General features: G+C 39.1%; 1 protein-coding gene across 1 annotated transcript in view; it reads right to left on the reverse strand.

Moving 5' to 3' along the window:
* Positions 1 to 13,431, reverse strand: part of LOC149842157 (formin-like protein 18) — an 84,058-nt gene extending 70,627 nt beyond the window's left edge. Inside the window, exons 1-7 of the mRNA XM_090000598.1 lie at positions 13,023 to 13,431; positions 11,811 to 12,514; positions 11,236 to 11,457; positions 9,716 to 11,108; positions 9,440 to 9,638; positions 9,153 to 9,285; positions 6,415 to 6,486 (exon numbers count right to left, since the gene is read on the reverse strand). Of these exons, the coding sequence (XP_089856724.1) occupies positions 6,415 to 6,486; positions 9,153 to 9,285; positions 9,440 to 9,638; positions 9,716 to 11,108; positions 11,236 to 11,457; positions 11,811 to 12,514; positions 13,023 to 13,095 (2,796 nt within the window). The 5' untranslated portion in view covers positions 13,096 to 13,431. The remainder of the gene's footprint in view (positions 1 to 6,414; positions 6,487 to 9,152; positions 9,286 to 9,439; positions 9,639 to 9,715; positions 11,109 to 11,235; positions 11,458 to 11,810; positions 12,515 to 13,022) is intronic.
* Between the last annotated feature and the right edge of the window lie 4,100 nt (positions 13,432 to 17,531).

Genomic DNA, 17,531 nt, shown 5'->3' on the forward strand with positions numbered 1-17,531 from the left:
TTTACCCCCCCCCCCCCTCGTCTTCTTCTCCCTCTCGCCGATGCACGGAGGCCCTGCTCCCCCCCCTCAGGTACGCTGCCTCTCTCTCTCTCTCTTCTTTTTGTTGCCGACAGGAGGGCGCTACCCTCCTGCTCTTTCTCTCGTCTCTCTATTGCCCCTCCTGCCTCTCTTTCTCTCTCTTCCCTCTCCTTCTCGATAGTGGCGACACTGCCTGGTGCCACCACCTTGCCAGAAGCAGCGACACCACTTGGATGTCGCCTCTTCCTCCTTCACCATCCTTTTCTTCTACCCATGCGGCAGGGTGGCTCTGGTTTCGCCTAAATAGAGGGTGTCGAGCACCCTCTCCTTTTCTTTTCTTTTCTCTCAACGTTGAAGGCTAACCAAAGCCACCAGCAATAGTGGCTCTCGCTCGCCAGAAGGGAGGGTGCCAAGCACCCTCCCCCTTTTTTTTCTATTTATGTTGGTTGACTAGAGCCACTGTCGCGATAGGATAGAGGGTGCCCAACACTTTCTTCCTTCTTTTTTTCAACAACAGTCGTAGGCTGCTGTTACTTTACAGGGACAACCGACAGGGGGTGTCAACTCCCTTGTAGCCCCCTCCTTGCAAAAGGACTGAGCAAGGTTCGTTATTGTCACAAGGTTTGGACCAGGCCGGGCTCGGCCTGACCACCGAGCCCACCCCCTCCCGTTGGTCTCTTAGCCAACCGAGCTCAACTCGGTCTCCGCTTTAAAACCAATTTGGCTCAGTTAGCAAACTAAGCCTGACTCTGTCGAGCTTTAACCCCCGCCTCTTGTACTGAGCCCTACTCGATCCGATCAGCTCAAACTGGCTTCGGGATTGACCCCTGCGATGTAATCATCACGATAAGGTTTTAATATCATCCTTTATGCAGCGCAACATAATCTTTTTATCGCTCCACGCCGGCAAAACGGATGCGACACACTTACTAAGGTACGAGTCTTTAAAAACCTATGCTCAGAATCGTCAGTGAGTTCGACCATCTCCGAGGTAAGAGAAAGTTGCATACGAAGACAAATGACAGAATACTTCTAACTTATACGTGTATATATATATATATATATGCTTTTAATTCAAGGACGTAGTTTTGCATATTTTTGTCCATTTAAAATTATCATTTACTTTGTTATCGCGTTGTAATGTGCACAGGCTCCTGCTTACACAATTTATTTAGCTGATATATGATTTTGTACATCGTGCATTGCTTACACAATTTATTTAGTCGATATACGATTTCGTACATCGCGCACTGCATACGCAAATTTATTTAGCTGATGTATGATTTTGTACATCGCGTATTGCTTACGCAAATTTATTTAGTTAATGTACAGTTTCGTACATTGTGCATCACTTACGGAGTTTATTTAGCTAGATGTGTGGTTTCGCACATCGGGTCTTGCTTTATGTCATTTACTTTACCGTCGCGCTATAATGTGCATAGGCTTATGCTTTGATATATATACATGTATTCTATATATGTATACATATATAACTTTATAAAGTATGCAGTTTTGCGTACTCCTACCTAATTTATATTATGCTTGCTATTAAAGATGCAGATTTGCGCAACCTGGCCAAGTCTTTGTTATCTGGCCTACAGTACAAGACTTTGACATTTCTAAATAATATTGGGGTTTCTTTATGAGAAACCGATATCCCTCTCATCGTAGAGGTATTATCAGACATGCACGGCATGTTAGTACTACGATGATTGAATGAGAGGTTTATGGTAACCTCGTAGTGTGAAGTTGTGCGATGATTAAAAGAAAATTACATAAATGGTGATGATTTGCCTTCACAGGCAAGATGCTCGATTTGTTTTGAAAAACCAGAGCGTGTAGAATAGGTTGTCAGTTAAAAATAGAACCTGACATACTCATTCGTCTCTTTGGTTCCGTCACGAGAGAGGATGAGATGGTACAAAAAATCTGATGGACAGGTTGTTAACAACTACGCTCCTCAAATAGCAATTAACTCGACGACACCAGTCATCGAAGTTAAGCGAGGCTACCAAAAATTATCCTAGGTGGTAGATCCCATGGACTTCTACAGAAGTTTGGATGCATCCCTTGCCATCTATGTCACAAGGATTCGGCTAGCAGGGTGCCGCACCCGCGTCGACGTGACTCGACGCGGGTGCGGGTGCGGCACCGGGTGCGGTTAACCCGATCCTGGGTGCGTTGACCGCACCCAAGATCATTTATGTCCTTTTTTTTGGATTTTTTTTTTAAAAAAAAAAATTGCCCTATGAAATGGGATACGAATTTTTTTTTTAAAAAAAAATCTGCTGACAGCAGCTGTCAGCTCCTGACTTTTCAATGATGGTGGTAGCCTTGCTTGTGCTATCGTGCAGCTGTATATAAAATAAAAATTTGCTGCTGTCAGCTCCTGACTTTTCAATGATGGTGGTAGCCTTGCTTGTGCTATCGTGCAGCTGTATATAAAAAAAAATATGCTGCTCTCAGCTCCTGACTTTTCAATGATGGTGGTAGCCTTGCTTGTGCTATCGTGCAGCTGTATATAAAAAAAAAAACTGCTGACAGAAGCTGTCAGCTCCTGACTTTTCAATGATGGTGGTAGCTTTGCTTGTGCTATCGTGCAGCTGTATATAAAAAAAAAATCTGCCTGACAGCTGCTGTCAGCTCCTGACTTTTCAATGATGGTGGTAGCCTTACTTGTGCTATCGTGTGAAATTTGAAAAAACCTGCCCCCCGACCCCTTATATATATATATATATATTTACATTTTTGCCCCTGCCGCACCCCCGCACCCGGGTTTTTTGGAAGTGCCGAATCCCCGCACCCGCACCCGCACCCGCGCCCGCACCCATGTGACATAGCTTGCCATGTATGCCTCTGGAGAATTTTCTTTGGGTCACTGGTCGTCCCCTTAAAAGCGGACTCAGCTAGTTGTCCAGGGTATCAAAATACATAGAATAACAAACCCTCAGGCAGTCTGTTGTTTTTATGTTTCTTCTTTGCGTACCCTCAGGACAGTCAATATCGAAACAAGAATATCATGCTCATTTAAAACTGTATATCACGAAAGGAACAACACATATGTTAATCTTGTTCTAAATTTTAATATCTATGCACCTACCAGATTTTTATAAGTCTGACCCGTTTTATGGGGTACAAGTGATGATTAGGTCGGTACAGCAAGCGATGGCACGATACCGTGATGATATCAAGATCCCACTCTTTCTCTGATGTTTCGTTTCTAAGCACGTTTTTTAATTTTGCATAAGGGTTTCTTTTGAAAATTTCTCTTTGGTATAAACTCTAAATTATCAAAAACCTTATTTTAAATCTATGTGGTTTCAATGCTTATATGGAGATACAAATCTAGTGTGTAAAGGAAGGTTCACCTATAATGCACCCAAGGTCCGTTGACTTGTTATTTCAAGCATCATTTTCTGATGAACTGCCATTTTAAACTCTGGAAAAGGATTGATTACAAAGCTTTCAAATTTTTCCTGAAAAGTTACAAGTATGGTGTTCTTTGGCCTGAGCATAAGGTGGGGGTTTTGCGTAAGAGTGAATTAGGGCTATGCACACTTGATATTTTAAAGAAAAGAAATTATATTATACAAATTTTGATGGGGATTTTGATACTCTAGATGATTTCCTAATTTACAGATCATCTTTATTAAGGTTAGAAAAATTTTCAAGTGCACATGGAGGGTTTTGATTTTCCTGCTTAGAATATTATATACACATTTGATCATTGTGGGGCAATTCATCAAGTGATTTAAAGTCGCTAGATTCAATAATATTCTCCAAGTTATGTTCACAATCACAGTTGTCAACATCTTGTTTTGAAACAAGATCAAACAAAAAAGAGTACTCGATTACTTCCTTCGATTGATACTTATCAAAGATTTTTTTTTTCCAAGAAAGTAACATTTCGAGAGATTACAATAAAAAGCATCTTTTGGTATCTCGAAAAAATCCATATAGTAGAGACATCTCTCTCTATGGCCTTGCCCAATCAACTTCCTTGATTGGCGAGCCTGCACCAAACATTCATTTGAAGAGGAGATATTACAACCATAATCGGATATTTGAAACACAAATAAGAGATTTAAATTTAATTTAGGAATGTATCTAATTTTTGAAATAAAGAATTTTTTAGAGTTTGAAAGATCCTTTTCAAAACTTCCTATTCATTTGATATCAAGAGGCATTCCATCGACCGTCAAAACATTTGACACACTTGAGTTGCTATAGCATTCGGATAAAATATCACTATTTGGAGTCACATAAAAAGATGCACCAGAATCAAGAAGCCAAGGAATCTTACCTGGGTCCGAATAAGACGATACCGTGGTACCAGCTGAGGAAGATGATCATCTAAGAAGAGGTTGAAGGGCTTCAACTAATTGAGCAAGAGATATACTTCCAATAGATGATTTTTGAGATGTGGGAATGTCTTTGTGCTTGTCCTGGGACTCTTGTGGAGATCCGACCGAAGCAACCTTCTTTTCAAATGTTCCTTTGAGTTTTAGACGTTGGGGCTTAGTGTATCCCGGTTCATAAAAAAAATAACAAATGATTTTTTTTTCTCATAGTCATTTTTTTGCCTTCTATAGTGAGGTAGCTTATATGCATGAACATAGTTTCTCGGTCTAGAAACGGCTAAGACCGAGTCATTTTCACTTTTTTTACATGCTTTTTCAATCTATTTTCTTTCATACTCTACTCTTCTATAGTATCTTCAATAGAGGACATTTTTCCTCTATGGAGAAAAATAGACTTTATCGAATCAAATTTCGGTCTTAGACCGTTAATGAATTGGTAAAAGTGATTCGCATCTATTTGTCTTTGGCGGAGTTCTATATCTTTGGGACAATACCGCTTTGGCTCTAGAAGAGTCAATTCGTTCCAAAGTTCGAATAGGTCATTATAATATTCCCTAATAATTTTATCCCCTTGGACCATAGTCCGAACTCTATCTTGCATATTGCATATATGTGCAATATCTTTAAGAAAATACATTTTCTTAAGATAATCTCAAGCATTGCATGCTCAATTTTGACAAGATACATCCATACTATTAATAAGCCAAGACATGATCTTGGCATATCTCATCCTCCATTCCTTCCACTTCTCATAAATGGTTATAGCCTTAGTTTTCTCATTTTCGGTTAGAGGTACCTCTTTCTCATCCTCTACATTAGTGAGAACTAGCTTGGGTTTTGGATCGGATCCAACTACTAGTCCCCACAACCTCTTTCCCCATATGAGGTGCTTCATGACAGAAGCCCATGTTACATAATTGAAATCATTGAATTTTATGGGTTTAATGGTGACATGATCATTGTTATCCATTTTTTACAAGGGCTAAGAGAGGAGGAGAAAAAGAAATAAAAAACAAAAAGAGAGGCAATGAACCCGAGCACTCCACCATTGAATTTCTTGCAAGATCACCAACACTTTGAAGAAGAGTTTTCAAATATGCTTTATCACTTCCAAGCTCTAATACCATGTAAAGATACAAAGAGGCTTTAATCACAAACCAAAAGTCTACCAATTGAGTGGAGAACAAAAGTGTTCTCTTAAGGAACACACTTACAACACTCACAAAAGGGAACCACAAAGTGTTCTAAAAGAACACTCACAAACCCCACAAAAGGGATACACCACAAGCTAAAAAATATATTTTATTTAATCAAAAGATTATGCCAAAAAGCATACATTACAAAGGGGAGAACACCCCTATTTATATACAAAAGGAGAGAGGAGGTGGAGTTTAAAAGGAGAGAGAGAGAGCATTAGAAGATTGGGAGCTTTGCTCCCAACGGCCAAAACTTCTAGCCGTTGGGAGTAGTCAAATTAGTTTGACTCTCCCACTATTACATATATATAATTATATTTTTAAATATATATATATACAAGTATATATGTACGTATACATGTACATATAGGTACATATAATATCATATATACAAGTATAAATATATGTACAATTTAACATAATGAAGGGATAAATGCGAAGTTGGATTTCAAAAGGAAAAGGATACATCTCCTTGTGCACATTTATGTAAAGAACAGCAGTCCCTAGTGCTTTGGATTTCTGCTCTAAGAAGCATCCTAGCAATTTCATACTAGAATATCAAAAGCTCAGAGAATTCTAATTAGATACAATTCCAAAGAAATAATGACCAAAAGTTCCAAGCTTTAAGGACACCAAAAAGTTTGATAACCCTTAAATTAAAGCTTCCTCGGAACTTCATATTCATATAATAAATTCAAAATATATGTTAAGAGAAACACAGTAAACAAAATTGAACTTAGACCCTTCACAAGAACAAAAATTAGATTAATAAAGTGAATCAACACTTATAATTAATATATGACTAGGTATCCATTAACTAGCATGTTGTGGAAGATTACCATCAAATCAGACAATGGCATTTTAACCTTTGTAAGCATGATTTCACAATTGTTAGCTCGTCTCAAATCAATCTGCAAAAAAAGTAACATATAAAGTTGATGTCATTGAAAACAACAGGGCAAATATATCCTGGATAGAAAAATGGCAGTACATCAGTTCATGCTCCAAAGTTGTAGTTCAAGATAAGAACCTTCCAAGGTTTTGTTTCATTTAGTGGGGCATCTGGTAGATAATAGATCATCCAGGGATTAAGCATCGAGATGCTACTTCATTTTTAGAGTCAGCTAGGGATGTAAACGGGTTGGATTCAGGTCAGATGTAACCATTACCAAATCCGACAAATAGAATGTTTTAATCGGATTCGGAGACGGACAAGAGGTTATTGAAATTGAATCCAAATCAAACTAAAAATTAAATAACCGAATCCGACCCAAAATCCGCTTAAATAGGTGATTTGGATCCGATTCACTGTAAGTGGTTATAAGAATTAACATTCCGCAATTTATCACAAGTGCAGAAATGACTGGGTGGTTAGCTGCTAACGTCAAAATTTCTGTTGCCCTTAAGGTATGCTGTTTGAGTTTCATTGGTGCCTCTCTTTTTTTCTTGAAAAGGTATAGCCATATGGCACCCCTGAGAAGTAAGAAGTCAATCGGATATCGGTCAGAAACCAATTCCGAATCCAAATTTGACTGTACAAAAATGAATCCGACCCTATGTCACATGGGTGCGGGTATGGGTACGGGTGCAGAGCAATTTCAAAAATTTTGGACACAGGGACACGGCTATATATATATATATATATATATATATATATATATATATATATATATATATATAACAATAATAAGACTCGGTCAAAGTTGTGCCCATTAGGGGGCACGGCTATATATATATTAAAAAATATATAAAAAGATCGATTTTTTTTAGTTTTTATATGTCTTTTGCCCTAAAATGGACAAAAATAAACTTGGTCAAAGTTGACCGAGTCCAAAATGTGGACGGACTCAGTCCCGGTGCATTGACCGAGTCTGACACTTAGTTGACTGTGTCCGAAGTCGCACCCGTGTCGGGGCTTGTCGACGCGGGTGCATCGACCTTATAGCCGAGTCCGTGTGACTTCCGATCCAATTTTGTAATCGGATTCATTTCTTTGTACCAACTGTTGACATCCCTATAGTCAGCTGAGAAAGTGAGAGCATGGAATATGGTCTAAAGTGCAATATCTCAAGTGTACAAATAAACTATGTGCAGTTTTCTGTGTATGTCTTAAAGGTAAATGTTCATGAATAGCGAAGCCTTACAGCTTATCTTGAGAAGTTGCTAAGATCACCTCTAAAAGTACAACATTAAGTTAAGTTATAGCACCTCTATGCGTTGTCCTTAAAACTGTGATGTGTTGTCCTTAAAACTGTGATGCATGTGAAGTGTAAGCCTTTATATCATAAAGTTATCAATATTCAACAATTTGATTCTAAAGTGAAGGAGAATTGGAGTCTCTGGCTGCCAAAAATATGATTGTCAGGATTATCTTCCTAAGCAAATATCAGGTAAGATTCTCTAGAAAGTTAGTTTTTCTTATAAAACTACATAAAGTTCAAGAAAAGTAAACTATATTTTTGTAGGAAAATTTTGAATTTTGATATTTTCCAACTTTTGGGGCAAATACAGGATTAACATAATCTTGTGATATTATTTATTAGGATAATATTTTTTTGAGAGGATTATTAGGATAATATTTTAAAATAGCCTGATAAATTCAATTCTAAAACTATTTTTGATAACAGTGGAATATCCTTAAGATATTGGCTGTGCGGATATCATCACAAAAATATCACCATGGTTTCAAAATATCTTAGGCATTTTTGACAGAGGGTCGCTACAATGAGTAGTAAGGTTGACTTTCTTGAGTGGGTGCCAAATTAGGGCAAGATGGTCATCATTTCATGACTTCAGCAATGCATTGACATGGCAAATGTAATAATCACCTAATTCAATCCTGCATTCTTGCTCAAGTCATTGCTAAGCCATAGCCAACTAAACTCAACCAGAGACATCCGCTCCTGAGCAAGTGACTTACTGTTATGAAGAAAGCACACAAAATTTTTAAGCAAAGAAACAAGGCGTCAAAAACTATAAAACCTAATTAAATTCAATGGAAACAGCATTGAAGAGAGACGGCCATATATGTGTCCATTATCCATCATCAACAATAAAAGTAATTAAAAACTACAATTTTAAAATATGCATCTGGTCAAAGAAAGATGTATGATTATATTAACCATTCTAATGGAAAAGCAAGTCATTCTACACAATCCAACACATACAATACTGAGAATTTTCAAGTTGATCATACAATGAATATAATTTCAGCAAAAACAAGGGAACTGTATTGTGTACTTCCTTGGACCAAAAACTCCTTAGTTTCACAAACCGTGGTAAGTATCATAGCCCCCCACACTCTATGTAGTCAAAAGCCCTGGCCTAGGCATAAGTAAAATGCCTAGGCTTTGCAGTTACAAGGTGGGTACCATAAAAGGTCTGCAAAGCATGGTAAAACAGTATGGTCGGTTTTGCCGTGTAAGTCCATTTTTCGGTCAGACCACTTGTGAAATCCTCAAAATGACCAAATGATCAAGACCAGAACATACCAATGTCTTATTGACTTAATGAATCTAAAAAGTGGACTAAAAATGAAATGGAAAACAATGCAATGACAAGAAGGAAATTTCTGTACCAGATGGACTCTATCGGATCTATGCCCAATAGAAGTTCGGCGACTTGATTTTTCTCCCACTCTGGTGTGTTCAGCACTAGGAACTGCAACTGAGAAAAGACTCTCAAGTTCTGACATGTCAAACTCTGGGGGCCTATCAATAAAAATTAGAATGGCAAAATAAGTTTTGAGTTATAAAAAATAGTGGAAAACAACTTTAATCTATGTTAAATGAAAATAGTTAGATAAATATAAAAAACACTGACAAATAAAGGAAGAGTATGATGGACATAAAAGTGAAGTGGTACTTGATAGCCTCATCATGCTTTTGAGACTCTGCCCACAAGCTTCCCTGCATTGCTCTTGTCACTTTAACCCAGTGCAATGGCTTCAATGGAGTTTTCTTTGAAGATGACTGCGAACTTGGAGATCGTGTGAGCCCACGTCCTTTTATTCCGAAGGTTGAATTACCAGGAGCCCCTGAACCACTATTTGCAGCTTTAGCACCTACATGTTAAGGCAGTGAAGATGTAGTTACTGGCCGCATGGGAGTAGGTCTGACACAAATGGGACACAAGACTCACCTCCATCATGATCACCAGGTTTTGTATTTGGAGAGAGAAGGTTTGAAGAACCATGATGCTTTGAAGAAGCAGATGCAGAATGTGGTGGAGGGGGAGGTAGTGGCACCACTCCCGTTGCACTGGAGGCCCTAGAAGTTAAAGGTGCTGGTGGTGGAGGGGGAGGATTAGCTGCTACTGCCACCACTCTGGTTGCACTGGATGCCCTAGAAGTTAATGGTGGTGGTGGTGGTGGAGGGGGAGGATTAGCTGATGCAGCAGGATGGGACAGAGGGGGTATATGGGAGGGCTTTTCTGTCAGTTTCAGAGGGAGAGGTGGTGCAAGAGGTGGTAATGGAGCATTAGCTTTAGCAACTAATGGAGGAGGGGGAGGTGGTTGAGAATGAGATATAACCGAATTGAAGACATAAGTTAATGAATGCTGAGGATGCAGAGGAGGTGGAGGTGGAGGTCGTGGTGGTGGGGGTGGGGCTTTTGATAGCAATGGCAATGGCAATGGCAATGATGGTATAATTCCTGATGCAGAAACTTCAGATGAGCACGGAGACACCTTTGCAAGGGATGGGGATGCTGCACACAAATGTATGGATGGCTTTGCCATATCTGTACCAGTATTCTTGCTGACATAATCCTGACAAGTGTGAAAGTCAGTTGATGCACTGTTTTCGTTCACTAATTCATCTACAGTGGCATCACTCATTTGAAGATTGAATAAATTTTCTGCAGGTGAACTGCCTTTATCACCATTGAGACTTGAAGAAAGCACTAAACTTTTAAGAGAAGCAAAAGAGTCTTTTACATTCTTGTCAGCAGCGTGATCCTGTAAAAGACCTGTAATACCAAGAATTGCTGGTGCACTGTGGTATCTTGCAGTAGGCAAAGGCGAACCATCCAGAGAATTACAATGAGAAGCTGGAGCAGACAGAGATGATGGTGGTGCCCGCCGAGACAAGGCCTTTGGTTGAGAAAGATGAGGAACAGCATCCCACATTTCTTCTGGTTGAATCAAAGTCTTTGATGATATTAGATCACAGGATTGTTTCATGTCAGATTTGGTTTCACTCTGTGAAACCTGTGGTGGATATTTTTCAACCTTTCCTTTTGATCGTTGAACCATTTTCTCTTGATGTACATCAAGATTCAATTCCTGCACTGCATCCTGAGTATCTAAATTATTTTTAGCAATGTTCTTTTCCAACTTCTGTCGGAAAACATTAGATGCCATTTTCTCAAGCATATCATGCTCAACATCCCCTTTTTCATCTAACCAATCCACTCTGTTGAAGATCTCTTGAGCTTTATCAAATGCTTCCATTGGAAGCCCTTCTTTCTCGTCCACCCCTGTAACATCAACAGTGCTCAGTGTTGAAGCACTATCCATGTCAGATAGAAGAATCTGTCCAAAAGTAAAAGCGCAACTAAGTTGTCTATCAAAGCACATTATATTTTAGATTACCAAGAAAAGAATAAAAACCAGCAGCTAAGATAGTATAGCCAGGATAATTCATATTGAACAATTAGACCTCTGCTCTGAAGTCCTTCGGGAACCGATCCTTAGCATCCCACAAAATATCAATTTCATCACGGTTGAGAATCAAAATATTCGACCTGATGAAAGCTGTGTTGAACATAACCCTGAACATCATCTCTTCACGTTGCATATCCTCATCCAAGTTAATACATTCTAGCACAACATCACCTTGAATATGGCAGCGAATGTCAACTTTAACTAGGTCGCAGTCTTCCTGCAAAAAAGAAAAAAAAAAGGATATATGAGAAACAATGAGGATTTTCTCAGTGTTTGTCTAACTAAACAAATTATTGCAGGAGCATTGGTTACATTGACACAGGAGCTCTGAGGAAAAGGGTTTATACTTATTTTCCAATATTGAGCCCAAATTGGAAATGTTAACGTAGCCCTTTATCTAAATGGCAAGCATCACTAAGGAATCTAACCAGAAGCATAATGCCTCCACTAAGCATACTGAAGCCACTTAGAGGTAACTCCAGAGACATTTTCTGTGGAAAGATGCAAGCCACAGGAACATAGCCAGAGAAGGGAACCGTAGTAAAGCAGAAAAACAGAAGTAGAGACTACCTGCCGATAGAGCCGAATGTTTTTGTTTTTCCTTGACATCAAGAATAACACTTTGGTACTTCGATCAGTAGCACTAAATGGGTCCTGACCATAGATGCGAAATAAAGGCCTGCATCCACCCTCTCCATCAAAGCTGGGTAGCGCTCTAAGGATAACACAGTCCAAAGTGAGTGGCCTATCAGCAGGAGGCCATTCAGAAGCTAAATTCCTCCTGGAAATGTAATTCAGATATCGCAATTGGGAAGGCAATGGATTCAAGGGAGACAAGAGCTGTAAAAGTTCCCGAGGGGCTTGCTTATATATCATATCCAAAGTCTTCTGCTCTCCGCTATACTGTTTCCTATAAATCAAGAGCCCTGCTAGCATGAATGCGAGCACCGGCCATCCTCCACGTTCGCAATGCATCAGCAATACATTATGCTGTCCTTCCAGAGACAGCCAGCTTTCGCTGGACCTCAAGAAATGGTGTATCATCTCTAGAGCTATTAACGGGCATCCTTCATACTGGCGAGGGTAGTCAATCACTATCATATCATGCTCGGACAAGATGTCAGTAAGCTGGCTTCTCCTTTCACCCTCTCTGAAGTTCAAAACCATATAAGATGCATCAGGAAACTGTTCGCAGAGCTGCTTCACAATGCCTTCCATGTAGATTTTGTACATGTCTTCATCCAAAACATCCGTAGAGAAACAACAATCGAAAACTACACAAACGAAATGGGAAAAAAAAATAAGGTGCAAACAATCAGATAACACCACCAAAGAAACAAAACTCAAACACCTTCAATTGCATGTGAACAAGGAGAAAACTCATTATTACATGCTCCCTCCTCAATCAAAAGGAGCACAAGGCTTGTAAAGATTAACAACTGTGGCCCAAACACCTGCTTATTCAGCATAAGTGGGATAAGTTGGGAACTTGCATTGTGCACCATAGCTCAGTTTCACAATTTATTCTACTCTTCTGGGTAAGTGGGTATGCACAATTTTCGATAAGAACACACACACACACAGGTGCACGTCAAAGAACTTGTCTCCGCAAACAGAAATCAAAGGCCAAAAAGGAAACACCAACCGAGATTTGATTGAAACAACATTCTCAAAACCCGGAACCACCACCAAAGCCGAACAGTCAAAAGGAGAGCAACAATGCCATAGTTCACGAAGCTCACGATTGCCAAAAAAAAACAGAAGATCCGAGCAAGAACGTACCGTAGACTCTCTCCGCAATCTCCAGAAGCCCGTCAGGCGGCTTCCTGTAGAAGAACTTCATAAACAGCGCCATCTCCACACGATCTTCGAGATCCTAGAACGATAAAACCAGCTCGGAATCCACCATCAAATCAACATCCCCTCCCGACCGACTCAAACGACGCAATTCATCAATTCGAGCAACCAAAGTAGCATCCCCCATTTGCTCTCTCTCTCTCTCTCTCTCTCACGATACGAACGAAGAGTGCGAATCGAGACAGCAGGAGATCGAATGGAATTTTCCTTTCTTTCCCCTCAAGATCTCCCCCACAATCATTAGTTTCAACACTTTCTCTGTCCTTTCTTCGCAGGACTTTGCTTCAATGACAAGTCTGAAAATCGGCCGGAACGCGACGTTTTCCAAGGCGTCGGACGACGAACATCTCCAACTCATTAAAAAACAAGAAACCCTCGATCGGGAAAGTGTTCGTTCGGCATTAATTGTCCCCTCGCGGGATCCGATCCGGCAGTACCGATCTTTGTCGTCCTAACTAAGGTTTGAGCGATTTGATTTATTTATCTTGTTTGATGTTACGTTCCGCTTGCCTTGAACGTGGGTGGGGAGCAGGCAGGACAGCACCTTAAACACCCTCTCTCTGTTGCCCCTTTGCCTGTCCTTATCAATGATGACCTTGATGAAAATAATTTTGGTCAGATGGTTGAAGGAATGAAAAATGTTATCTTGGCTCAGCGGATATTTGAAGAATAAATCTCTGACAAGTTCTAGCTGCCACATGTGAAGCACGATGAGTTTCGATCCTCAAAATTTTGGGTAATTTGCATGTTGGGTCTTAATTTATGCAATTTTCGTAGAGGCGCATGCTTGAATCTCTTGAGGAACGAAAATTTTGCTTATAAGAAGTTCTGGTACCAGAACTTTTTTTTAAGAAAATGTTTTTGTTTTGCTTGTGTGACATGAGAAAATCAGGTTGAAAAAATGTTAATGTTTGGATTAGGGTGACTGCTGCCCTCAAAATTAGAAAATTTGCTTTTACGACACGTTTGGAAGTCAGAAAATTTTTCATAGGAAAAAAAAATTTTGCCTATGAAAAGTTTTGATATGATGATTTTTTTTAAAATAAAACTTTTTAACTTGTTTGTGTGCAAACTCTCCTCTGATGGTGGATCCCTCAGGGAGTCGCTCCTACCTCCCTGCCGTGACGACCCAGCCGGCGTGCCAAGAGGCTACATAGCAGTGCATGCCGGGCACGAGCTCCGACAAATTGTGATCCCAACATTGTTCTTATGAGAGGCAAAATTTCAGGCATTGTTGTTGCGGGTGGAGGAGTTGAAGTACAAGTATGAGGGCGGTGTGACGCTCCCCTGTGATGCAGAGGAGTTTGAGGATCTAGTGGTGCTCATCGCCAAGAAGGAGAGGAAATATAGCTCGGCCATGAAGAAGGCCGCATACGGGGGCTGCCACGGCAGCCTCGGTAAGTGCTCTTCCCTCATTGCTGCCCCTTTCCTTTCAAAAGTGCAAGACCTCTCCTTGAGACCTCTCCTTGTTGTCAACATCAGTTGTTAGGCAGACAACAGAGAGAGTGGAGGAGGAAGTCGGAGGAATGGGAGACACGCGAGGTGACCCAACAAGCATAGAGGGACTAGGCGACAGAGAAGAGGAGGGCAAAGCCGAAGGAGTCGTCGACAGTGGTGGAGGTGCAAAGGATGAGGAGGAGCTCATTGGGTGAGATCGTAGATGGTGGTGGTGGTGGTGGTGAGATGCGTCATGGGGAATAGACCTCACCATTTTCTCTTGGTATGAAATATTCCTCCACCCTTGGGAAGAATGTTTTCTATCAAAAAGTGTATTTTTTAGAAAAAAACTCTTAAAGAAAACGTCTCTCTAATTTGGAAGGGTATCACTTTTCTTACATCTTTCTCACTTCAGTGCCCTTAAAATCAACATAAAATAGAAAAAATTTCTTTTCAAAATAGTTTCTTTTATTTGAAATCAATAAAAAAGTTGCCACTTTTTTTATGACTTGAAATTTTTTCTTAACATTTTCTCACTCCCAAATGTGCATCTAAGATACTTTTATTTACTCTTACAAAATAACTTGTTTGCTCTCTCTCTCTCTCTCTCTCTCTCTATCTATATATATATATATATATATATATATATATATATATATATATATAGGAAGGCAAGAGATGAGAGGTACCATTAGGGATGCAAATGGGTCAGAGATCCTGTCATATCCAAATCTAAATCTAAAATTCAAACAGTAGATTCAAATTCAGATCTAAGGAGGTTAGATTGAATCCAAAACTGAAATACATGTGGTAATACTGATCCAGGAAAATTAGAAAAAAAAAGCTATTTACATGTAAAAAAAAATGCATTCTTGTAGGATTTTGATTCAGATCACTAATCTAAATCCAACCCGAATCCAAAAATTGGGCAGTTTTGTAAAAAGTTAGGTATTTATCTTAAATACCAAAAATTGAAGCATTTTTATACAAAAGTGTATCATTAATCATTAGGTGTTTATATGCAAATTACTCCACAATTTTTCATTCAACTCTAGGTGCGTATCCCTCGTTAGTCCCAGGGAAGGATACACTACGTTAGTTTAATGCTCTATTGAGAGTTGAAATATTCTCGATGACGTTGTTGGAAACTTGGAATGTGGCTGAAGCATTGTCAAACAAGCAGTATCGAAGAAGTTGACAATGATTATGGATCAAACTGGGTCCAAGAGAAACAAGTAGGCATGGAACTTTCATTTTCAATTCAACTTACTCTACTAGTACTACTACCTCTAGGTAAGGGTATCAACGGGTCGGATTTGGTTTGGACCTAGGTAGAACCAGACCCAGGCCTTATTGAGATACTGGTACTGGGTCCAATCACTCACCATAAAAGAAAGCATACCCAAATCCTATAAGGATTACATGAACCACAATCGGACCATACCCGGTAAAATAATATTGTTTAACCTTTTTACATTGAAAAATTACAGATCTTAGTCTAAACTAGGGTCGGGCCTGGGTCTGGTATGAAAATTCGCAAACCATACATGGCTCCATATATTAATTGAACCCTTTGGGTCTGACTTGGATTGTAACTGGACCTTCTTATTTATCACCAAACCCAGACCCTATAGAGTTTGGTATGGGTCGAGTCTGGGTCAAACCTGACCCATTGACACCCCTGCCTCTAAATCACATTTGGAAGTGTGGGAAAAGGGTAAGAAAAGTTTTCACATATGAGAATTCTGTATATGATATAAATTTTCAAAACTTTTTAAGAAAAATTTAGCACTTCCTCATAGGAAAAGACCACATCATTTTCTACGGGCATGTCAAAATTAGCTAACCTTTTCCAAAATGTCCTTATAAGTCCTATAATTTAGTTTCGCAATTCTTTGACTAACACTGAAGTGTTTGGCTTGAGTTTTAGAAATCATCCATAGTCACTTTAGAATGGCAAGTAGAATGGCAAGTTGGTCCTCTTCATAATCACGGATCATGAAGAGTAGAGGAAAAAAGTTGGCCTATGTTACAAGGATACGATAAAAAGGACAAGGGCACGTAATTTTTGTGAAATTTTAGAAAATTTTTAAGTAGCTTCCAAACTTGGTCTAATTCAAGTACACACCAAAAGATTGAGACTTTGCAAATTCCCACCAAAATTTTTACATGGGTTAATCAAATGACACCTAGTAATTATCTCTAGCAAATTTGTTATAGATTTATTAAAATGACCATGCTACCCATATACATTTTCCATATGATAGGCCTATTTTTTAAAGAAACTTTTTTTTCATCTTCCTAACCTACTTCTCTCTCTCATGCATGACAATGGCTAATTGTGTAGTATCATATGTATTTTTATACTTAATTAAATTTAGAGATTTCTGAAATTAGGCCATGTTATAGAAATATAAGTAGAATGCTGGATATTAGAATATGATAATTGAGTCTGAGCTTGGCTCAAGTCTCATTGACAAGACCTAAATGAGCTAACTAAAAGGCGATAAAATTTTTTATTTTCAACCTTTAAAATCAACGAAATTCAAGTTAAATTCAGGCAAATTTCAAAAGAGAAATTTGAATTCTATATCGGCAGATGCGCCTCAAAATTCTAAATTCAACAGTATTTTACTTTTTCGAATTCGGGCTAAGGTTAACCCGAAAATCATAATTTTTCCAAAAAAAACCTGCCTCGACGGGGCTGATGCCGGTGTCGGTGCCGAGTTCGGATTGGATCGGACTGCGTCTGATCTAACTTAATATGGATTTAGACTCAATCCAAGATCGATATTAATTAGGATCTGATCCAACTTAAGATCCAAATGAATTTTGGATATGGATTTGAATCTTGGATCCAGATCTAGATCTAATGAAAATAAAGCTTTCAATTTAGTATACGGGTTAAAATTAAAAGATTTTAAAGTTAAAAAAGGCTCCCAGAGGGATAAGGCACCCTCTGAAAGTTTCTGGATATTTAATTATTAATAAATAAAT

Source organism: Nuphar pumila, chromosome 3 (genome assembly GCF_984573655.1).
Source record: "Nuphar pumila chromosome 3, dmNupPumi1.hap1.1, whole genome shotgun sequence".
Taxonomy (NCBI): domain Eukaryota; kingdom Viridiplantae; phylum Streptophyta; class Magnoliopsida; order Nymphaeales; family Nymphaeaceae; genus Nuphar; species Nuphar pumila.